A 25,512-nucleotide genomic window follows, 5' to 3' on the forward strand; every position below is an offset into this window, starting at 1 on the left:
CAGCTGTAGACCAGCTGGGTAAAGGGGCAACACGGGGGGGATATGTTCACTTAAGAGCTCAAGGAGATAACAAGAGAAAAAATGGAAAAGTCCTTTTACTGCTAATGTAATCACTAAACTACGGGGCTTTATCAATGCTATCAGCAGATACTACTGACTGTGGAAGAGAATTGCACATTTTTTCTACTCGCACAGTAAAAAAAACACAGCGAAGTCTGAGATTAAACCTCCTCTCTTCTATCCTCTTCCTGTGTCCTCACGTCATTAGTACAGTTCTTGGTGTAAACATCCTATTACGAATATTGTTATCCCCATTTATGATATTGAAAATTGCAATTAGGTCCCCCTGTAAGCGCCTTTTTTCTAAGGAGAACCAATTTAAATTTCTTGAGGCGATCTTCACAGCTCAGGCCTTCAATCACCTTTATTAATTTTGTAGCCCTACTGCAACATTTCATAACATTTTTGTATGAAACACATCAGCAAAATGAATGCTAACAAGTGATCTAATGAAGGCCATTCAGTGAGCAGTGTGGTTAAATGTTGTCCTTCTTGACAGTTTGCTTCCCAATCAAGTCAGAGACATACTGTAAGTGTTTCCTAACAGCAATGTACAGCTTGAGAGAAGAGCGCTTCACTATGAAATTATAAAGAATTGGGGACAAAATAAAAAACAAACACAATAAGCATCATTGTTCTATTTCCATGGTAACAAACAGGAAAGAAAATGTTTTTAGGGTGACTGGATAGTTATAAACTATGGTGCTGTAACTAGTTGTCATTCTGCATATAATATAAGGTTATAAAATGATTATATTCCCAGTATTGCCAAAATGGGCATTCACAGAGAGATTCTCCTGCAGGTTCCGTTATTTGACTGTTCTTTTATCAACCTCAAATCACCATATCGATGGACCAGCTTCTTCGGGAAAATTTCTACAGCTTTTCCTCACGTGGTTTTTTTGGAACAGATGCATTATCTACATAAAGCTTACCCGCATAGCTACTATTTCCATTTCTAAGCCGAAAGTCTGATTCTTGTGACCTGATTTTTTTCACTTACATTTTCAGAAGCTTCGGGCCACCTACTTACTTGTATTTTCCTGCATGTCATATATTTTTAGAGCAATGCTACACATTTGAATGGCAAAGAAGAAGTTCTTAATAATTGTTCACAGACCTGTCTGTGGCCAGGGAAGCAAAGTGAGGGATGACTCGCTGATGGGAAGTATTTTAACAGTCCTTGACAGCAACGAAAGGCTTGTACTAGAACAATGGAAATATCGACAATCTAAGATGATAAGGTGCTGCCAAAATCCTTCAAGGGACAGTGTTTATATATTACTGACTCACAAAACTGACAAAGGGGAGCTGAGGGAGATGCAATCTCATCACAGCATATCTACTAAAATAGATTTACAGATACGGTGTTTATACTTAAAAACTACATATACACTATAGGAAAAAAAATATATATATATCATTGTATTTTTTTAAGTGTATATGCATATATTTATATTTTTCTTCACATTCATATGTAGACCAAGCTGTCCAGCAAAGTGGCCCTTTTAGGGGTAATGATTAATTCTTATACTGACAGTGGAGCTTTGAACAATCAGCTTTTGTTTATATGATTTCAACCAAAAGAAAGAGACTGCTATTGTAACTGCTTAAAATGTGATACTTGTAACTGGTCTTTAATTTGTTTGTTGTCCATTTAAAATTACACGTCCATCTAAAACTGCGCTGTCCACAGGGTGACAACATTTATTGTGATTTCACCACAGAATAAATAGCATTGTTACCCTGTTACAGGAAGTGTAAAATCAATGAATCTACTGGTAGGATCAACAGCTAATGAAAATGTATTACTGGAGGGACATCATTTTTGCGTTTGCCCATAGTTTTATTTCAAATATTTTTAAAAAATGTAAAAGTACGATTTTGTCATTTATACAAAACATTTTTTAAGTTGATCAATGTTCAATATACTGTAAGCTATATAAACTTTGGACCATCCCTTGAAATCAGGTAAGGCTGCAAAGTATGTAAGATTAAAAGATTAGTAAGCCTCAGGGCTCGTGTAGATGGGCATTCCATTTGAATGCAGCACTGCCCAAACTCATGTGCTTGACAAAAAAGGCTGAATTTGGCCTGATTTGCCTTCAGTTTAAATGAATAGGACCTGCGACATCCAAAGAGACACAACGCAAAGGAGGTCAAAAGCAGCCTCTGAACTTTAATCTACACCAGCCTTTCTCCACCAGGGTGCTGTTGCATGCTAGTATGCCTCCTGGCCTCCTCAGTGGTCCCTCACAATTACTTTTAAAGAGTGCCTCAACTAAAAAAAGGTTAAGAAATGCTGTTCTACACTATTCCGCCTAAGCCAATGGGAATTTTCTGACCTGAGTTTGATGTGTGTTTAAAAGGTGTGTCAAATACAGGAAAACAAGGCCCATCTACATAAGCCCTTAACTTAACTGACTGTAAAAGTAGTGAAATTTCAGCAACCGTGAGTTAAGCACATTGCATTTTGGGAGTCCTGGGAGGATTTAGATGTCTCACAAAGCAAGCTAGGAACCCTGAAACTTGAAATCCAGCTCTGACATTAATGCTTCAAGCACCTCACCATTGGTCCCTCCATGTGATGTGCTTCTTCCTTGACCAATAAGGAGGCACAAATGGGCATGTCAGAGCTTTAACTTAAAATATATTAAAGAGCCAGCATAAGTTGTCTTTAATTACAAACTGGCTTACATAACAGAACTGTGCTGTAGATCCTCAAATCATCTCTGAATTGATACTGACACTCCTTTTTTCTCGAGGGTGGCTACTTTTGTTCCCCTCCAAGCTACTCCCATGATGGACTGCAATCCTACGTTTAGTTGACTAATTTGTATTAAGATTGTAGTCCATCACAGGAGCGAGCTTGGAGTGGTGACTACTTTACAACACACACAGGGACCATGGGGAACAAAAGTAGTCACCCTTCAGAAGGAAGGACAGTGTCAGCACCAGTTCAGAGATGATTTGAGGATCTACAGCTATGATTTTTCATATCTCTATTGGTTGAACTCGATGGACATGTGTCTTTTTTCAACCTGACTAACTATGTAACAGCTGAGTGATACACAAATAGGAAACATTTTTGTTATTAGTTAAGGTACTTGAATGCATTTTTAAGATTTAACTCCAGAGTTTAGCGTCACTTTAATCTATGGTGTCTACCTGCTGACCCTTGCTGTGAGAACATTCTATTTCAAACTGAGGACATTTTTATACATGTTGTTAATTTCATAGCAGTCACCATATAAAGCATTTTACTTCCTTCAGCCAGAAGAGGCTTACACGATACTATCTATAAAAGTACCATAACCTATACTCAGCAGTAAACCAAACATAAATACCCCATATCATGATATACTGGGGTTTGTATTATATTTTGCAATAAAGAGCCAATGCAAAGTGACTCTCTGGGTCACTGGACATGTGCAGGGAGTATAAATTCCTCAGCTTACCTCCCTCAAGAACTCAGAGAGGCCAAACTTGCAGAGGCAAAGGTAGCTTGATAAGTGATCTTCAGCCAGGTTAGTGGCCCTCCACTGTCAGAACAGGCCTGTGGGCAACTAGGCTAGAGTCTAATAGCGCTCAGCTTCACTGGAACATGTATTCCAGAGTCCTGCTGCACTCCTTACCGGGTATCCCTGTCAGCGTGGGCGCCACGGATGGTGCCACCAATACTGAAACTTGTTAAAGATGTCACTAGCACACCATATTGAAGTGAAGAACATGTCTGTTTATTGATGCTTCATGTCAAAACAAATAACAGCGTTTCAGAGCCACACAGGGTCGTAATGATGTAATTTCAAGCCTGATGAAGGGGACCCTGTGTGGCCCCGAAACGTTATGTGTTTTAACATGAAGCATACATAAACAGATGTGTTCTTCACTTCAATATGGTGTGCTGGTGACATCTTTAACAAGTTTCAGCTTTACTGGAAGACCCAGTCACTGTTGGGAGCTCCCCTCCGACTACTATCACTATCACTTCTAGTGGGGTAGCCCTTTGTCCTTGGGGCCTTGGATCCCTCAAGTGTTTACCGCTGTTAAGAGATCTACCCTGGACTACACTGAGAAGGATGCTGATTAAGCAGAAAATGTAGCTGTGTGTGTTCAAAACTGTTTACTAAAGTAGTGATTCTCAGCTAGAGCCTCTGTTATTATAGAGTGTTATGGAGACTAGGCAGCCACATTACCCTGACTGAGTCACAGACATATTGCGGTGAAAAGTCGACATTTCTGCAACTTTCATAATCAGACTCTGCAGTGCATGTATGCTCTTTGTTATCCTGAACCTGTTTTACATTGTTGATTAGAACTTTTAAACAGCTAAATAAAGTGCAAGTTACAGTTACTCCCTGTCTGATCATCCGACCGATTACCTATTCTGTTAAAATGCTATTTACTAAGAGTGGTATGGAAATATTCCTGGGAGAATTCAATATAAGAACAGCTTTCCTGTAACAGGATATTCATTTGTAAATTGTATTTATTGATTAGATTTAAATATTGCTCCAGATTTAACCTCTGTTACTTTGATGTATACAACGTCTAGACAAAAAGGACTTAACGCCATGCAGACAATACTTACAGTAGGATTTCCAGATGGGGGGTTGGTATTCCTCCGCATCTACAAAAGAAGAAGGAATCAATCTGTTAGTGAACTGTGCTGGGAAGTAAACTGATTCGTGGTTATCTTGTGGGAATCGTTCCTAGGTTGAATACACAGATCAATAACTGAAAATTGCTACAACCAAAGGCCAAACAAGAAATGTGAGTTTAAAGGAAACCAGTCATAGGACAGATGTGGCAGCTGCCATTGCAGAACTATCTTTAGACAATGCTAGTTACCCATCTATTATGAGCCTCTTGCTCTACAACACCTTGACCTATTGACCAGAAAAAAATATGTAGATATAGACATTATTTTTCTCTGTATTTCCTGATAATTAAACTAATTCCAAGTGGGAGACCCAGAAAGGACTGGAGCCAGAGGATCAGTATAACAGGCTGGCAACAATGGGAGCTTACATATTTCTTTTTGACAGACTTAAGTTGCAGGAAACCTGTACAGAGGAAGGCAAACATCTTAATATCCTAATTATATACATAAAAGAGAAATATTTTACACACTGTAAGGATATGTATTTCTGTCCTGTCCTAAAATTTAAACAGCCCAGCCACACGGCACAGACATGACAGGTGGGGTAGTGGACCTGATAGTTCTCTGCTTCAGTTTGACAGTCACTTATACACTGAGTGGCCAGATTATTATGACCACCCCATCAGTACTTCGTTGGGCCACGAGATGACTCCACGAGATGACTTTGTTGGGCCGCCTCGTGACTCCATGAGATGTTGAAAGGTGATGCGAGGAATCTGACACTGCACTGTTGCCCTTCTGTTGTCTTGTACCAGTCTTGCCACTCTCCATTCTGCCCTAACATTGACTAGTCGCTGACGGCCGCAATTCGCACGTTCAGACCCAGATTTTCAGCTGACAGTCCAGTCTTTAAACACTTTAACAACAGCTGCTCTTGAACATTTAATCAATTCTGCTGTTTTGCTGATACTCGCTCCATGGCTCCGAGCACCAACAATCCTCCCACGTTCAAAGGCTGTTAAATCGCGTTGTTTACCCATATCTTCAGAAAAAAAACCACCTACTGTGGTGGTAAACAACCTGCTTCCCTATTTATAATGGTCTGGCCCTCTAGCAACTTCAGCATGAAATTATAGCTAATTTGCCTACAAACGTCAGGTGGTCATAATAATCTGGCCACTCAGTGTAGGTCTCCTCCACTCCCTACCCTCTAACAGGGCAGTAACAAGAAGAAGCAGCAGACAGGTGAGCTTCACTCTCTGTCACTTTGCTCTCCCTTTCTGTTAGCATAATCCTATCACTGCAACACACAATACTGTCTCCTGGTGCTGCTTATTCTGTACCCTCTCCAAGCACTTCTGTATAGTGACTGCAAGAGGCTGATATCAGATCAAATCCGGGTACTTGCATACTTTTTACATTTAAAAAAAGAACTCCAGGCAAAAGTGTTATTAATCCTTGCAGTGGGGCTATCCCTGTACTGCAAGGTCTAAGTGCTCATTTTGTTTAGGTGCTAAAGAAAAAAAAAATATATATATATATATTCACCTGAACTGTCAAGCCGTCTGCCTGCTTCACTGGCCACTGTAGCCTTTCTCCTCCTATATTGCAGCATTGGAATGTTCCTCAGCATCTTCATGTCTATACACTGTGTATAGAATGTTATTATTTATGGGACCTTAGACCGCTGCAGTGGAGGGGAAGATAGGCTCCAGGGACCGGTCTAAGAGCAAGCCTGCTATTTCACCTATGTGTGAAACTGTGGAGTCTAACATGCTATCGAAAATGTATACAGGTATGTTTACAGTATGCTTTATAACATGGGTAGGAAATCTGGGCAGCCTCTGCTTCTGGGAGTCATGTCTGTAGCTGGCAGGGTCTTGAAATGCCTCATGTGACTTGCTTTTTAACTTGCTTTTTAACATTTCCCATATACTAATCATTATTCAAGTTGGATGTGCAATTTCAGCGGTAAAGACAAGGGTAGAGCTGCCCATAGATATGAGCTGACAGCACCTGGTTCAGTTGTTGTTTTAATGCCTGCACATGGATATCCTATTAGATATATTGTAGATACATGATCCAGAAAGTACCTCTTGGCTAAATAGAGGGACAGATTTGTGTTATCTGTTTGTGGGTTCATATAAATTATGACTTACGAAGCTATGCACCTACCTGTACATATTAAAACAGTGAAATAAAGTGCAGAAGGCACCCTGCTCAAACCAAGGTAAGAGCAACCAAAGTATGTTCTATTTGTACTCAAATTTTTGTTGCAGTAGTTTTGGGTACGTATGCAGTGCTAGGATAAGCAAATATCACCACTGAAAGGCACCCAAATGTCATCAAACACAGCACCCCAAAACATGTAATAATATTACCCGTGTAAACTTCTGTTATCTTAGAACATGTAACTCTAAAGATCAAATCTAAGTATTAAACAAACATACACTAACCAGCAAAAAGTATTTCTTTATACCTTCACACAAGCACTTACAGTCATTATGTTTCCCACCAGCTGGGTCCAACTCTCTTAGCTCGGCTTCCCTGAACTTCCTGTCCAGTACAAGGTTACAAGCAGGGCCATCCCTATAATACGGCAGTCTGGGACTGTTGCCTATCTTTGGGTCATGTGGGGGGGCAGCAGGCAGAGTGGCATGGTCGCTCTGCTGCACAATGTCTGCAGTGTGCCTGCCGCCACCCTTTCAAGCAAAAGCATTCCAGGTTGGGGGGATGTGTAAGGGCCATGCACGTTTCCAAGCACAGCTCTTAGCAACCTGGGATGCTCTTGCCAGTGTCCTGTTGAGCTTCTGGCAACCAGTGGTGCCATTGGTTACTAGAGGCTTGGTGGGACACCGGCCAGAGCATCCCAGGTTGCTAAGAGCTGGGCTGGGAGATGCAGAGCCCTTACACATCTCCCTGCCCAGCTCATACCAGTGCCACTCTCCACCAGCATCCCCCCAACTAACTGTGCACCTTCCAGCACCAACCCCCCCACCTCAGACAGCAAAAAGGCTAGGGACACGCCGATCCCAAGGGACAGAGAAGTCTCCAGCAGTTGTCCATCTACAGCTTGGAGAAGGGAGTGGGGAGCAGAAGAGTAGATTGCTTCGCTGTATCTGTGTGTTTGTGGAGACACACACAGCTTACTAGCGCACACAAGGGTGTTTCCATAGGACCCTGCAAGGGTAAGGAGCCAACCTATAACAGGAGATGAGGACCAACTGATTCTGCAGATAACTAAAACTTTTAAACATCAAGGAGCAGCATCTATTGTAAGTGATTTCATCAGCATTTGAAATAGCTTAAAAACCTTTGGACTTCAGTATCACTAACCTTTCAACTAAACCTGTTCATATTATTGGGAATTGCAGGGGAACGAAGTGTTAACGCTGAAAATGTCCCAACTCAATCAATAGCCCTTTTCCCCAGACAACAATAACAATAAAATGTTCTTTAAGCTGGCTCTACCATCATTACTACTGACATTAGCCTGAAGATTTTTACAGTAAAAGCAGTTGATTAAATAATTTAGTCCATTATTTTTAAGTCTTCCAAAGAATGTTAAACTCCTTGTGTTCTCCATATTTATTATTTACATCACTGAAATATATTTTGCAGAGCTGTGCAATCAAAGAGCAATGTAACAAGCAGCGAAAGAGTATAGGGGGGCTGCTCATTAGAACACCCTGAAGATGAAGTGAGATGTGAGCTATAAATAATATGTTCTGGTTTTGTACCATGATTTCAACTAGGATACAGCTATACTTTACAAGGACATCATAATATAAAAATGCAACTCAGAGAAACGCAAACCAGGGCTGCCAGGTATTATCAACAAATAATATAGCACTGGTTCACAACGTGCCAAAAACAGACAATAATAGAACAAAAGCGCTGATAAAATAAATCAGATTACAAAGTGATACATTTATTTAACGTACCAGAAGCCTGGCTACGGTAAAGATCCTGATGCTGAGAATCAAAAGCTGTCAGCGCTTTACCCCTACACTAAAGCTCCTGCTAACACTTAACCCTCCCCGACCTTAAAACTGCACACATACAGTGTGGAAAATAATGATTTGATCCCCTGCAGATTTTGTAAGTTTTCCCACTTACAAAGAAATGAAAGGTCTATAAATGTTATCATAGGTGTATTTTAAATGATAGAGACAGAATAAAACATGATACAAATGTTGCGCGACATCTGGGGAAAAAAATCTGCATTGCTGAATTGTGATAACAGTTCCAACGGACAACAGTACCAGAGGTACATCATGTTAACGCCAACTATTATTAACCTGGAGTAGTCATACCATAGAAAAGTGCAAACCGACATCTAAATGTTGATGAAGGATGAGAATGCAGTAGAATTAATGGTTAGATTTTATAAAGCCTTTGATATAATACTTGACTGGTGAGTTGCTAATTTTCTTTATAGTGAAGGGATTGTTGAAATTCATGAATGTAGAGTCTTACTTTAAGCGGTGCAATTGTAGAAAGTGCCGTCTTAACCTCTATTAGGATTGCAATTGCCATGGTGCTGCACATGTGATCAGCTATGACACCAGCCATTGAAGGCATTGAAAGTTCAGTGGAGAGCAGAAACAAGCACACTGGCAACCTTGACAATTAGCATGACTTAAAAGTAACTGTTTTGGGAGACATTAAATTGGTGGGTAAAGTTCCTCTTTAAAGGAGAACTATGGGGTTAGGGCTTTTCCCCATAGTTCTCCTAAGGGTAACGGGAGGACACAAACTAGCGTCCTCCCGTCACCCTAAGCTTAGTATACCGCGAGCCACAGCTCAATTATGTCTGGATCCGCCCAGCTGCGTGAGTGACAGCTGGCTCTGCTTATCTAGAGGCAGAGCAAGCTGTACCCGCCCCCTCCCCCGTTCCGTTCCACCAGTCAGCGCTGGAGGATCGGAGCGGGGAGGGGGGAATCCAGTCCCTCCCCTGTCACGGCTCTCTGCCGTGACAGGATCGAGAAATGAGCGAACGCCGGTATGTGTTCGCTCACTTCCCGATCTACTGAGCCGGCCTGTGACAGTTTCATTGTCACAGGTCGGCTAGAATTATGAGGATGAGTGAAAAGCACTCACCTCATAGTTCTCCTTCAAGGACGTTATACATCAGTCTATCTGCAAGCAGCGGTTGTTTTGTTGTTACACTGATTTTTTGATATTATTAGCAGAGATGTTTTATTTTGCATACTGACATCTGATTTAATACAGGGTATACTTTATATATTAACAGAACAACTATTACAACTTTAAAAAATTCTAAACAAACTTCATTTTGAGAGTTGTTCTAGCAAAACACACACTTAATGATGTTCATGACTTGAGAAATGCTACTAAAGTTGTCTGGTAAACAGTGCATCTCCGGGTTCTGCTTTAAGATGTCACTGCAAGAGATAAAGTGGTGAGGAGTCTCACTATTCCAATGTGTGATTAAGTACCTGAAGAAGCACACGCTGTGGGGATATTTGTGTGTTTACATATTGACAGATCACACAGAATTACAGCTCTGCTAAGACTGCTTCACCACTTTGCAATCTCCTGCTGAATGATCCCAGTGGTGTACCTAAGAGTACAGAACGGAAGAGTTGCTGGAATCACTCAAACATGACTGTTACTGCCACTTATATGAAATGTAGCTGTGAACAGTGTCATTAAAGCAATGCATGCAGTATATCAAATATCCAAATAAAATTGCAATTACTCTGAACTTTTGATACACTTTGTGGCCAACTGACCATGACACCTATATTGTCTTAATGAGCACCCCTTTCCAAAATCATGTGCAGCATTGTGGGGTTGTGGCTATATTAACCCTAATCTTTTTGAGAAGGCTTTCTCCAAGATTTTGGAGTGTCTGTGGAACTTTGTGCTAATTCAGCCAAAAGAACATTTGTGCGGTTAAGTAGAAAGAGAACTTGGCTCACAAGAGTCCCAATTCATGCAAAGGTATTCAGAAGGGTAGCGACGGGGGTTCTGTGTAGGCCACTTAAATTCTTCCACACCAAGCTCATCAAACCATGTCCTTATGGAGCTGGCTTCATACACAGGGGTACAGTCATGTTGAAACAGAATAGGGCCTTCACCAAATTGTTGGCACAAGGTTGGAAACTAACAATTGTCTACAATGTCTTTGTATGCTGCAGCATTAGGAGTACTCTTCACTGCAAACACCTAAACAAAATAATTTGGAGAAGTGGCCAATAAGATGGAATAGGATATGCTGGAAACATTTACAAGCCTGTAACATAATGGCACACAATTCCTCAAGGTGTAAGAATACGTCACTTCAAAACTTGGTGAGTAACTGACCTGGAAACTAGTTAGCCCGACTCTTCAATGATTGGATACTTGTTACAGGTCTGTAATTCACTGAGTAGAGATATAAGTTTTAGGCTCTACAGACCACACAAGGGGCCACTTAGAAGCGTACACACTTCTGCATCCTCATAGCTTCATGTTACTTCCTACAGACTTGGCCAGGCTGCAGCAGAACATTAACTGATAGACTGATTCTCCCAAATGCTGGTGAAGAAGAGGAAAGAGAATGCTCTGTTGTACAAAAGTACTGGACTCCTAAAGCTGGACATGTTACTATATTGTGTTCTTTAAATGCAGTTCCACTTTAAGTGGAGGATACATCTAGTAATTTTAACTATTTCTGCAGGGTACACATTTAGTAATCCTTAAGGTGCCCATACACCTTACGACCATCGCAAGACTTTTGTCTTGCGATGGTCGTATGCTCATTAAAAGCCTGTACGATCTGCCCACCTTGGACGGGCAGATCGTACTTGCGATCATCGGAAGCCCGCCCCGCTGAGGGGCGGGCTTCCGATGACGGCAATGCAGAACGGGCAGTGTGCGCGTGCGCACACCGGCCCGTTCCGCAGCTATCGGGCGAGCAGGCTAGAAACCCGCCGAGAATCGTACGATTCTCGGCGGGTTTTCGAACATGTTGGCTCGACAAAAGACGTGCGACCGTACAGTAGAAACGGTCGCACGTCTTAGTTCACACTGCTCGATTCTCGTACGATCGCGGGATTTCGCCCGATTCTCGTACGAGAATCGAGCAGTGTATGGGCACCTTAACTCTTATTTAAATTAGTCTCATGGACTTCAAATGATTGAATGCAGCAGGTGACACAGATAGTGACATATTAGTATGCAATCCAGGGCCTCGTGATGCAGGTTTTATAGCTGCTCTAGCTGTTACTTAGAGATTATTTTCCAGTCCTTTAGGATGTCTTCTTTTTTCCATTAGTCTAGTATAGATTTTAACAACACTCTATATTAGGCGACACAGGTCAATGTATTTACCTAGTGAAAGATCAACAGCTCTAAAGAGCAGAAACTCTCTAATTAGATTGTAAGTTTGCATGAATCCAATTTCTCATAATATAAAGGATTACACATGCCAAAGGCAGGAACTGTTAATATGAGCAGGCAACCTATAAGCTATATTACATTATAAACCTGAATGGACAGGATTTACCTTTAGATTGAGAAACCACGAGAAACAGGCACATACACTCATGACAGATTCTAAGCAATAATGGAGATATTGTTCTCATTAGGCTCCACCTATGCACTAAAAGGGGTGAGGTTTATTGACTCTAACAAGGTATTGTCAAACAAGATTAAAGTAGTCCACTATATCACATGCCATCTAGTGGATTCCGCATAGAAATATACGAAGAATCTACTCCAGCAGGGCAATCAGAAGACTTAGCAGTGAGTGCAGTGCTACTGGCAGATAGGGAAAATGTACATGGACTCTTTGAGAGCACCCCCTTCACTTTTCGCCCGGTGCCCGCGCCCCTGCTGCACCCCCGGTTGTTACGCCACTGAGCGGCTGAACCCAGACTGCCACTATTTAACATACAACAGAATTAGATTTTTTCCACCAACTGCCTTTAGGGTCCAATGAACCCTTTGAGCAACACTTCCGAAGTGTATACATACACCTGACCATTTTGCCAAGAGCAGCTGAAGGCACTTAAAGAGGACATGTTTCTGCTCTGATACTCTCCACTACTTTTGGAACAGCAGTGAAGCACTGATGAACACTTGGGAGACCTCCTCCTATGCTCCAATGAACCCTATAGAGGGCAGATAGGGCAGGTGCTATCCAAAAGCCATTGTTCACCTTCCCTTTATTTACCCTCTTCACCCAAAACTAAAAAAGGTTTTGGATAGAGAACCATGTCAAATGTCATTATTAAAAATATGCTTAATGTGCCCTATTATATTATTTTAGAAGGTTGGTTAGCACATGTCCTTTTAGTGGTAAACAAGATTTATTTAATTAGATTGTAAGTTCCCATGAGCATGGAATGCATTGTCATAGTATTTACAAGACTGTAAGCCTGAATGTGCAGCATTCCTTTGATTGTGTTTATTATCTTAAGGACAAGATTTTCTTGTTAGGGACTGTCACATGTCTTGCTATATTATGTAGCAAATCCTAATGGAAGGATTTCTCTGCAGTAACAATTGGAGTTAATGAGTTTGTGTACATGAATGTATGAAGAAGAAAAGATATTGAAATAAAAAGAAGAATGGTAAGAAGGAGACTGTAAGTATGGAGCTTTGTATGACTGTAATATGGCACCAAATAAAAAAAAACACAGAAAAAGAGAGATGAGGTGGGAGAAGCAAGGAAGGAGCCTGGTGTAATATATAGAAGCACAGAGCTCACTGTGAATGGATCATTGCTTGGCTGCTGGGACACAAAGTGTGCAGGTAATAGGAGACACAGATGGAAAACTCCAACATGGCTCACAAATCAAAAGCACTCCAATATTAGGCCCTCGGATTACCTAGTCTTAAAGTGGAAGTAAAGTGAAAACAACATGCAGGTTGGCTAGATTTCTATGCAAGTCTCTTCTGCCATAAAAGCTTATTTTTCACCATTTGGCAATTGTTTTGCTGTACACTAAGCCCTGCATGCACCGCTCAGAGCACAGGCTCGGTATGCAGAGATTAAGTAACTACTGTGTGCATGCATGGCAGAAGTTATGTCATCGGGGCCTGGCTAATAAAGCAGCCAAAGGATCATAACCTGGAAGAGGATCAAGCCAAATACGGAAGAGCTGGAGAGGAAGAAGCGCAGCTTTGGAGGGGAACAGTTTGGCAGGTAAGTCTGCTTTGATGTGCGGCTAAAAGCTACCGGGGGCCACTTTTTTACCTAGCTCTACTTCTACTTTAGGTGGACTTGAGTGGGTTCAGTCAACTGGTGGCCTATTTAAAGTGTATCTAAACACAGCAAAAATACACCTGCTATTGGCACAGACTCTAAGCTTTGATCTGCCTCACCTCTGCTATATTACCAAGTTATATCATGAGTAAACCCCGGCCAGCTAATACGAATACTGCTCCTTAATGCCAGAAATGTGATTTTACAAAAGTGGAGGGACGCAACCACTCCGGACATAAAACCTTTTGTTAATCTCAACACAGACATTTGACCTAAATACAAATAGCTTTACATTAGCCGGTCAAGGGTTCCAACCCTGGTTTAAGTTTTGAATAAACTTCAGTAGCCTTTGTACTAAGTGCTAAAAGTGCATTAATGTATTTCAACCTCTTTATCATACAGAGTTTTATTCTATTTTCAGGGGGGATTAGACAGAGACCAGTGTATGAACGTGAGAATGCATCACACAAAGCTTCAATGTCCAAGTTTATTAGTGACCTGGTTTATTTTGTTTTGTATTCATAAATAAAACACCTTTCAAAAAAAAGTCTAAACACAAGGACAAAAGTATAATACATTGCAGCTCACCAGTCCTTAGATGTGATTGCAATAGTATTCTTTTTTAAATCCCTTTACTTTCACTTGATGATACTGCAAGTAATACACATCCTGTCCTAGGTTGACAATGCTCACTTACTGTACTGTATCTATGGAGCACAGCTGTCAACCTAGTCTGATTTCCTGATTTGGGCTACAAAACACTTGCCCTTTCCTCATCTCTGAAATATAAGGGAAAGGTGTTCGGCGGTTTACAGAGCTAACATGGGTAGGGCTGATAATGCTCCCTGGGAGTTGTCAGCTTAGTACAAGAAGTTACAGACTCCATGGTTTTGTGGTAGGATCTTTTTTTCAGATATTTTCTTCACTTTTAAAACAGATATAGCAAAACACTTCCAATGGTATATTTAACAGACCAAAAGGGAGCTAAAAAGAGAGGTTCAGATTCTGCAGAATCCCAGAGAGTTTTTTTTAACCTATCTATCAGTTCCCTCTTAAGCCGGTCATATATATTGTATTCTAGAGTGTAACTTATAAAATGGAAGATTGACTTCTACAAGTATTGACCCTATTGATTTATTAGACTGTAAATCTGCATACATACAGTCATGTTTTTTTTCCTACGGCCTTGGAGGCAGAATATAAAAAAATACGACAGATTCCTCCATTCAGGCCAAAATCATTAATGAATGTATCTCCCGGCCACTGTCAGAATACCGGAAGAGTGCTTGCAGTTGATTGACTTCAAGTACTGTTTGGCTGAAGATTTACCAGCATGTCTCTTTGGCAAAGATCAATGTTTGTTGAGGGGATAGGGCCACCCACAAATCGAATTTTGGCTGGTTCCCGCTGAATCAACCACAATTGTGTACCCAGCCTAAGTCATAATGAGCAGGATTCAGCTCAGCTGATAAACATGTTTTGTTTTCTTGGAAGAGGTGACTATCTACAGCATATTCTAGGGATGTTGAGATACAAGTTCAGATACCAGTGCCGATATTTTAATGAGAACTACCAGGGTTGCAGCGGTTGCAGCTGCGACCTGGCTCTGGCGCTCCACCACTGTCCAGAAATCATTAGTCTGTTTTGTTGTAGAAAAACTGTCACATGACAATAAACAAAAATGTATCAGTGCTTGTATCTGTGAGTACTTGGACAAGTATCAGAACTTGTACTCGAAAAAATGGAATTGGTGCATCCCTTATATATATTTATTTAAAAAAATATACATACATTAAAACAGGGATACACAAATCCCAGGAGCTCTGTGCGCTCCTTAAAAATGACAGCTGCCTACCAACTTTGGAATTTTTCTCTAGTCTTGTCTTGGAACTGGAAAAGTATCTGTATTTGTACTTGTACTTGTACTGAGTATGGTACTTGGTATCTGAACATCTCTATTCACATGAAAAAGAGATGGAATGTATTTAAAAGGTAGAATGATGGAACACAGATAGGAAAATGCAGAGGAGTAAGGGCAAACGATAAAATAAAGGGGAAAGAAGAGAAAACTGTTTTGATGCGTATTGCTACAAATGTTTTATATATTGACATATGTTAAAATATGTTATTCTGGGTGAAAACTTATTTTTGAATTAGGAAGTATGTTGTTTTCCTTCTTTGAGACATACTTGGGCAGATTATACCTAGGGCATTTTTGTTTACATTCTTTTGGGTCTAAATTGTAGTGATTCCTAATTAGGCTCCAGGGAACCCCAAACATGGGTACATCGGTAATAATGACTGCATGAACATTTCTGCGGCACTCCAAGGATGACTTGAGTATTACTGAGGATATTACTATATTACACATTGTTCTTCTGCCCTGCGCTATCTGAGTAACATTTTTTACGTTCAGTAATAATGTATGATTTTTCTCTCCATGCAAAAATAATAATAATGATAAAATCGAGGTTGAAATAAAGTGATCCGCAACAGCAGTAGCCAAAAAAGGCACAGAGGTATCAAATATCTCTAGAACAAACCCATCACCCGGTCTAAGGTACAAAGACAGAACAAGCAGAGTGACTTGACCTTCTCTAAAGAAGAGAAACCCAGAGAAAGGTTCTTGTGCACCTTTAATAAACATATTCCGGGTCTCCCTCTTAAATTGAACTAGAAATGTAAGCGGTAGGAAGTAGCAGGGTATCTGGACCCTGTCTGTAGAGGCTACACTTCACTCAGGCTTGTGAATATATGCTCCGGGTCTCAGATAAGTATTAAGTGCTAAAAGTAGCTATTTCCCATGTGAGCAGGCAGACCGAAAGTCAGTTGCTTAATCAGGTGCACTTTAAAGCAGAACTCAGGGCAAAAATGCTCTTAACCCTTGCAGTGGGGCTACCCCAGCTTGCTCTTAAGGTGCCCATACACCTTACGACCATCGCAAGACTTTTGTCTTGCGATGGTCGTATGCTTCCTGAAAGCCCGTACGATCTGCCCACCTTGGACGGGCAGATCGTACTTGCGATCATCGAAAGCCCGCCCCGCTGAGGGGCGGGCTTCCGATGACGGCAATGCAGAACGGGCAGTGTGCGCGTGCGCACACCGGCCCGTTCCGCAGCTATCGGGCGAGCAGGCTGGAAACCCGCCGAGAATCGTACGATTCTCGGCAGGTTTTCGAACATGTTGGCTCGACAAAAGATGTGCGACCGTACAGTAGAAACGGTCGCACGTCTTAGTTCACACTGCTCGATTCTCGTACGATCGCGGGATTTCGCCCGATTCTCGTACGAGAATCGAGCAGTGTATGGGCACCTTTAGATGTGCCCGGAGTTGAGGAAAGAAGTGTGCGGCAGCTCATGTAAGTCTATGGAGTTGTAGGAGCTGAGCGTCTATACATGCTACTTCCCGCAATTCCGAGTTTTGACAGCCGTGCACAGATGGTGTACAGCCTGAAGGCGACATGATAGATCCAGGTCGGTGCACCGTTTGTGTGCAGCTGTCAAAATTCAGAGCTATGGGAAGCAGCATGTGAGGGTTCACAGCTCTTGTGTGTAGATTTCCAGGGACTGCCCGCACACTTCTTCACGCAGCTCCCAGGGCATAAAAAACGGCCTTTCACGCTGTACGGAGCAACACAACCCGTGTGAATGAGGCCTTTCAGAAAAAAGTTTACTTTTTCACTTTCAGAGAAAGCTTTCTTTTGCTGTAAACTTTCTATCTGTTTAATTTATTATTCAGAACCCTAAACAATCGCCAGCAATCTTTCTGGCATTTCTTACAAAAAAAAAATTGATATTTAGAGCTGCGGTTATTTTATCTTCCTCAATCTCCAGATCCAATTACATCCTGCCTGTCACTTTCTCTGTAAAAGAGAAAACCTATTTCCAAATACTGATTACATGCTATTTTCTTCACCTGCCAAGTCAATATTTTTTTGCTTAGGCCGATGCATAATGCGGCGCTGAAACTGAATGTTAAATCAATTAGGAAGCAGTGGAAGCGCCAGTGCCTTCAAGTTTTGTTTTTACATCAAGGCATTAAACTTTAAATACCCTTCCTTACAAAATGCATTGGCAATGATGTTTAGAAGGTGTAAAACTCGTAGAAATGGGCAGCTAATGCCGCTGGAGATAAGCTGAGACCTACCATTCATAGCTGAGTTTAGTAGAATGGACAAAGAGAAACTGTTCAAAGAGGAAGTAAAAGATTTTAAATGTATTTTTCTTTAAAAAGTAGTATTAAACTCTCAAACTTGTTTTTCAATAATGAATCCAGACAGAACAAATACACATTTGTTCTGTCTGGATTCATTATTGCTTTAGAATATTGACCAAGCACATACAGTCATCATGTTTCCAAACAGCTCCAACTCTATCAGCTCCGCTCCCTTGAACTTCCTGTCCAATACAAGATCACAAGGGAATGAGCAGTCTCCAGCAGCAGTTCATCTACTAGCTTGGAGAAGGGAGAAAGGAGTAGCTGGGAGTACAGGATTAGTTTGCCCTGTTATGCCTATGTGTTTGCGAAGACACACACAGCTTACTAGCACACACAAGGGTGGCTCTTCATGACCCTGCAAGGGAAAGGAGCCATCCTAAGGGCTTGTTCACACCATCTCCAGATCATCTCCTGACCAGAATATGCACCAAAACCAAGTCATTCCAGTGGTACAAATGAGGCTAGTTCACACCATTGCATTCAGTTTCAATGGTTTTTTAAAAAGTACAGCATTCTGGAAATGCCTGCAACTGTACTAGAATGCACTGGAACACACTTAAAACCCAAGCAAAACCAACTAAGAACAGCGCTGTTCACAGGCCAAGTTCCGTACTCGGTACAAGTACAGATACTTTTCCAGCTCCAAGACTAGACTAGACAAAAATTCAAAAGTTAGGAGGCAGCTGTCATTTTTAAGGAGCATACGGAGCTCCTGGGATTGGTACATCTCCGTTTTATTGCATTATTATTATTTTTTTATAAACATATATAAGGGATGCACCGATACTATTTTTCCAAGTACAAATACTGATACTTGTCCAAGTACTCACAGACACAAGTACTGATACATTTCTGCTTTTTGTCAATACAGACTAATGATTTCAGGGCAGTGGTGGTGTGCCAGAGCCCGGTCCCAGCTGCAACTGCTGCAACCCTGGTAGTTCTCGTGAAAATGCCAAGTATCTGCACTGGTATTTGAACTGGTATCTGAACATCCCTATTTGATAAGAGAGAAAATGCACCAGAATGCATCAAAAACGCGTCAAAGGAGCATCAGAAATGCACATGACCACATTTGCAGAAATGCATCCAGACTTGGTCTGGAGATGGTGTGAACAAGCCCCAAACCAGGATATCAGGACCAGTGCTCGGGGGACCAGCTGATTCTGCTGGAAACTAAAACTTTTAAACATTAAGGCTGGGTTCACACCTGAGGTTTTTTTTTATGATCGTTTTTCAGCTCGTTTTTTCGTTCAGTGAAACGCGCGTTTCACTGGCGGTATGATTTTTCCCCCTTTATTTTCTCTATTTTAAATAACTTTTTTTTTGTTTGTTTCACTTTTAAACTTCCCGCCGGCTCCGCCCCCTGCGACACGGCCGCTCGCAAGGGACGGAACCCGGAAGTCGGCAGCCGCCGAAGACACAGCGGGGATCGCGGACAAGGTAAGACCTGTACGCTGTATTCCCGAGTGTGGCTCGGGGGTACCGCTTTGTTCATGGTTCAATATATTTTTATTTCAATAAACATACTTATACAAACCTTATCTATAAAAGGACAGGGAAAAATACATTTAAACATCATAACTGCTATCTCTCAAATAACATTACTATGTATCTCTCCGTATATTATCTTCAACTTTATCTTACATTCATCTAGGCAATATTCTAGCTTGACAGTATTCGTTATCTCATCTTCCATTTCTTCTCCCATATACTCATCTAACATTTATTCTACTATCGCATCTTATTCCGAGGAGAGGGGGGGAACATGATCACCAAGTGAGTCTGTGTAGTCCTTTCCATATTAAAGGTTCTACCTGGTCCTAAAACTATCTTCCCCTCTTACCCCTTACATTATTCTTCACTTTTACCTAGATGACATCTACTCAATAATAATATTCCCATTTACCCCCTTATCCATGTTGATAATTTTGTGTTTGTTTCCCTTCCGTGTCCTCAATCCGAGGTCAACCCCATTTATTGCAAAAAAAAAATTATATATATTATAAATATATTTACTTACTTCTCACCCTTTGTTTATTCTCTCCCATATATGTGTTTACTTTAATGTGTTATTCCTTACTTTATCCTTATTCCCCCCCTTAAACCTTTCATCTCACTTGTGTTACCTCACCGTCCCCCCTCTCTTTCACTACTATCCACAGTCTACTCCTCACTTCCAGACATACCGGTCTATTGCTTGTAATAGAGAAAAAACAAAAATACTTAGAAGAATATCCAAATATGGCTTAATTATCTATTTCTATATCTATACCTCTCAAGATTTATCTTCATATTAGATGATTCTTATGCTACCTTTTAGCTTTAAGGGATCCCCCCTCAGAGACTTGACCTTTCCTCTCTTTCTTTCCATACCCTTTTTCTAAATACCTCTGTCTGGCTAAATAACTCCCACTTCTCCCATGTATTCTCATGTATATCTAGCTGTACTTCTTTGGGCGTAGGGCGTTTTACAGGGCGTTCCTACACGCTGTAAAACGCCCAGGTGGGAACCATGCCCATAGGCAATCATTGGTTTTCACATGTTGAGCGTTTTACAGCGTGTAGGAACGCGCTGTAAAACGCCCATGTTTGAACCAGGCCTAAAAAGCAGCATCCATTGTTAGTGATTTCATCAGCATTTGAACTATGTTTAAAAAGATTTTGACTTTAATATAACTTTAACTGTAACATACCTCGGAACAATCCCAGATTTGGAGGGATTGTTCCTCTTTTGAAACCAAATTCCTCTGTCCCTCTTTTCTCCTAAAATTTTGGACCCTTTTTATGGTCTGAACTCTGAAGTATAGACCTCTATAAAAATGTATTATTTAATGACCAAACTATTAGAATCCACCAAACGTTTCATCCAATCTCTAAATTATTCGCTTTGCTATTTTGAAAAGCCAATATTAAAAGGTATCTATGGTCAAAAACAAAAATATGAATCTGTATTTGTATATAGAATTTCCATAACTTTTATCCCTTTCCTAATAACCATATCCATCTAGAAGTTTGTAAACTTACTTAATGAAGATGCCCATAGGATGTACTTCCTCAATGCACTGACACAATTTCACTCAGCCCTGTGTATTTGCACTTCATTGTACCACCACTCTCGCATTGCCTGCCTTCTGAGCTACAACACACTCACAATGTAACATTACCATGGCTTGCTGGAAGCAATGCATTATTAGATTTGTAGTCTTGAGAAATCCAGGAAGTTCGGAAAGTGCTGGGCAGACAGAAGGCAGCACTCACTACATAAAAGTGATTTTTTTCAAATAAGCTTTGATTGTATTATCAAAAACAACCCCAGTATGTATTCCTATTACAGTGCTGATGTTATACCAGGAAAGTATATGCTGGGACTTTAAATTTCCTTTAAAAAGAAAAAGGCCTGGGTAGTACATTGTATGTTATTGCACAAAAAATTGCCTCCCTGAGTGTCTCTATAGTGTATTGTTTTGCCAGTTATTCTGAACGCTTAATGCTTCCTATAGAGTCCCATGCATACTCCAAAGAAATAACTAGAAATGTAAGAAATATATAGATATATTTAGGTATCCTGTGTGAATAGGAACATGTAACAGACATTTAGTGATGGTTCTCATATTGGACTCCAAGGGTGGAAATACACTTTAAGGGTACTTTATACCTACACTATTATGTTTTGATTACCATTGTTTAAAACTTATATTTTTATTACACATTTCATTTTAAATCACAATATAAAACAATCCTAAGAAAATACACATATAAGCCGTCCCCAATGGAACACAAAATATGATGGAAGTTAGTGAGTTGATGACTAAAAAAAGATGTCTCATGTTGCCATAACAACATATGGAGAATTCTATTGGAATAGAACGCGATGCATTTTGTAGAATAGAACGCGATGCAATATGCGCAACGCTTTTGTTTGAGAAAGAAAACATTTTTTTAATGCATGTCTGAATTTTTGCTTTACATTTCCAGCCGGATTGTTTATTCGTTTTATAATATATCTAAGGCACTTACTGTATATTGTATTTATATGCAGTTTGTTTTTCAGGGCCAAATCTATGAAGTGGAAACACTTGAACTTTGCAGTGTTTCCAGAAAATCCACTTTAAGTCTATCTAAACCCAAGAACACAAATGTCATATATTGCAGCTCTCCCATCTGTAGACAAGGTAGCTGAATTCTTTATTTAGGGCAAAATTATTATTTAGGGCAAAAATGAAGCCAGTACAGAGTAATAAAATCAACATGTTACAATAACATTGAAAGAGAACTAAAGCCAAATCTTTTTTTAAGGCTTTGGTCCTTTTTTGGGTCCCAGGAGTACATTTACTAATGTCAGGGCTTCTATCAGCTACTAATATTTATTAATGTCAGCTGCTTCCCAGCTCACTGATATCACTGGATGCCAGGAGCATGGAGAGAAGCCGTAAAGTGCATCACAGTTTGCTAAGAGTTCTTAGCAACCTGATAAGCTGTGGCCGCCCCCATCACCAACCCACAATGAGATGCCACCTGAGGCAACCACCTCAGGCTGCCTGATTATAGGGACGGTCCTTACTTCTGTGACCCAAACTCAGTATATAGCGGGCTACTGCCTCGCATTGCGGCCGGCTCACTTTTTTTGTGGGGCAGGAGGGAGCGTGGCCTGGCGGGCCATTGAAGTGAATGGCACTGTAGCCACGCCCTCCGGCTGCAATGCGATCGGCTGCACGGGATCGCAAGGCACATTATGCCTGAGGTCCGGTCCGTTTCAAAATGCTGCAAGCTCTACGACACACCACACTGCACAGTAACACACAATCCCCAGTGTGGTGCGTCATAGAGCCATTCATTTAGGATGGTACCCTAACGCACAACTAGCAGGCAATGTACCTGCGATTTATAGAACAACAAGTCAAAGATGTGTGCTGTGCGTCTTCATGTATTAAGGTGTGCTGCATTAAATGAACAAGTAACAGGGTACTTACACTTGGTACACAATACATATTCCAGACAGAAACTTTGGAGTAAAATGGAAATGTATTCCCATATAGATTTATGAGAATCACTTAAAAATGCAAGTGTTTAAATGCTCTGGCTGCTTGTCTCCTGGAAGGAGGCGGGGAAGGAGGGGGGCGGTGTCTATCGATGCCATTGTAAGCAGTTTACATTTTAATTAGCCCAGCAGTAATTCTGCAGTACATGAAGTGCTATCATTTCAGGCAATACATATTGCTATAGGCTATAGATATCTTTAAGAAGTTGGCTGTACAGGCACAATCCAACTGCCCTCAGGTATCTGGGCTGACCGGAAGAACCCTAAAGCCACATTTGCATGGGGCTATTATGTTGGCTGAGAATTCCTGCATTCATGAACAATCATTTATCCTGAACCGTAGCTAATCGTTCCATGTAAGATTACAAACAGCATGTGAAATAAATAAAAAATAGTATCACTACAAGTATTAACAGCATATAGTTACCAAAATTCAGAACTACAAAAGTGGTCTGGCCAAAAAAAACACCTGTATTCTATAATTCCCTGTTTAGTAACACACTACAAGGACTACTGACTCAAAGCACCTGCTCACTATATAAAAACAACTTTATTCTGATCCAACCGTGTCGCACAGTCTCCTCCACCCTCACTAACGCATTTCACCCTATAAAGGTTTCTTCGTAGAGGCCACGGCTTGCAAGTATATATTAAACTTGCATCGCTGCTGGTGAAAGGTCACAACACAATACGATCAGATACAGTGTTTCTAATGAGAGCCGTTTATCTATTGTCTGGATTTTATTATGTCAAGCACTAAATTTGTAACTGGACAAGTATTCTGCTTTTGTTTACAAGGGAGCTGTGGAAGGTGAGAAATCCTAATTGTTGTAATACAAGAGAATCTCAAGCAAACCAGAGATTCCAATGAAAACCAAAAACGTTACGCTTGCCACTGGTTATAAGTGCATGGCATTCAGTGAAAACCCAGAAATGTCTTTTTATATTAAGGAATACTTGTTATTCAAGGTCAGGAACCCAATAAATCTTTCTCCTTGGGAGGTGATAGCCGCAAGAACAGATTAACAAAGCCACATAATTACCGGCATGTGTTAATACATTGGATAATGATCCCTATTGATTCCTTCATTCCTGGCCATTGTTTCTATCCTGCTGTGTCAAGTGTGTGGAATTGAAAAACAGATTTCACACAGCGCTCATTCAGAACAATCCTCCTCGGATAAAAGAGTAAGTAATTGAGAGAATGACAGAGCTCTAATAAAGGACACTTCTTAAACGCACTCCTGCTGACCAGAATTAGCTCCGGCACAGACACAGCACTATAGGGAATGCTTGCTCCGTACTCAGGCCATGTTGCAAAGATCTATTAGATTGTAGCACTCTGGATTATAATACAGCATCATGTGGTTGATGGATGGAGCAGTAATCTTAATATGTGGATGGAAGTCAGATGTGTGCAATCGAAAGTGCCGTTTGACAAGTAGGAAAAACATCTGCTGCCTCATTAACAGAAGACAGAACATATCAGTGATGCCTCCAAGTGTTTTTACAGATATTATGTAGACTGTTGGCCAATATTCAACAGTAGGAGACCATACAACTACATTATTCCTATACCCTCGTTGCATTCTGCATCAAACTACTGCACAGACAACAGTTAGGTCAGATACAAAGCAATTATGATCTACAGCTAGAAAAATAATTACATAACTATGCAGATCTCCAAGAGAACCTGTCCTTTTTACGTTTACATGATGCTACAAAGAAGCATGGCAAGCTTTTCCCTTTGTTTGGTATGTACAAAGATTTCTGAAACTGCTGTATTGTTTGCCTTGAATATGATGAATGACCGTCATTTTTAACCTGACCTGATGTCCTCTCAGGGTACACAAAACCTCTTACCGGTAGTTAGACTAGGGTAGCCTGTTAAAGGAAAGCTATCATAAGAGAAATACAGGGGCTGCCACTGATGACCTCTTTCTAAAAATAATTATTGCCTGGCTAAAGAAATTGGCTGTGAAGTTCCCAGACTGGGACTCCACAACACCACAAAGAAAAAACAAAAAGGATGACAATGAAGTATGATGTCTCAGATAATACTGCTTTCCATTGGCCAAAGCAAAAACACCTAAAGCATGAAAACACATGAAAACCACTTAAAAAACACACGTGCACAAAAACCTGAAAAAACGCACAAAAAAGCCCCATAATTGCCTGAAAACACTCACGCTTAAGTGTAAATAGGGGTCTCGGTTTAGGTCTCAAAGTAATGACAAACTGACAGGGCCCCTGAAAGACTACACAGATAGCATGTCTACGACATAAAAAAAAGTCAAAAGAGAACTATGCGGTAACCTTTTTATTCCATAGTTATCTTAAGGGCCACGGGGGGGGGGGGGGGGAGACATT

The 25,512-nt window shown here is 40.8% G+C and overlaps 1 protein-coding gene across 1 annotated transcript in view; it reads right to left on the reverse strand.

Moving 5' to 3' along the window:
- The window catches only part of CHN2 (chimerin 2), a 220,339-nt gene that overhangs the window by 131,118 nt on the left and 63,709 nt on the right, over positions 1-25,512 (reverse strand). The window contains exon 2 of the mRNA XM_018576444.1: positions 4,652-4,690. Within this exon, the coding sequence (XP_018431946.1) occupies positions 4,652-4,690 (39 nt within the window). The remainder of the gene's footprint in view (positions 1-4,651; positions 4,691-25,512) is intronic.

This window comes from Nanorana parkeri, unplaced genomic scaffold (genome assembly GCF_000935625.1).
Source record: "Nanorana parkeri isolate BGI_ZX_2015 unplaced genomic scaffold, ASM93562v1 scaffold4, whole genome shotgun sequence".
Taxonomy (NCBI): Eukaryota; Metazoa; Chordata; class Amphibia; order Anura; family Dicroglossidae; genus Nanorana; species Nanorana parkeri.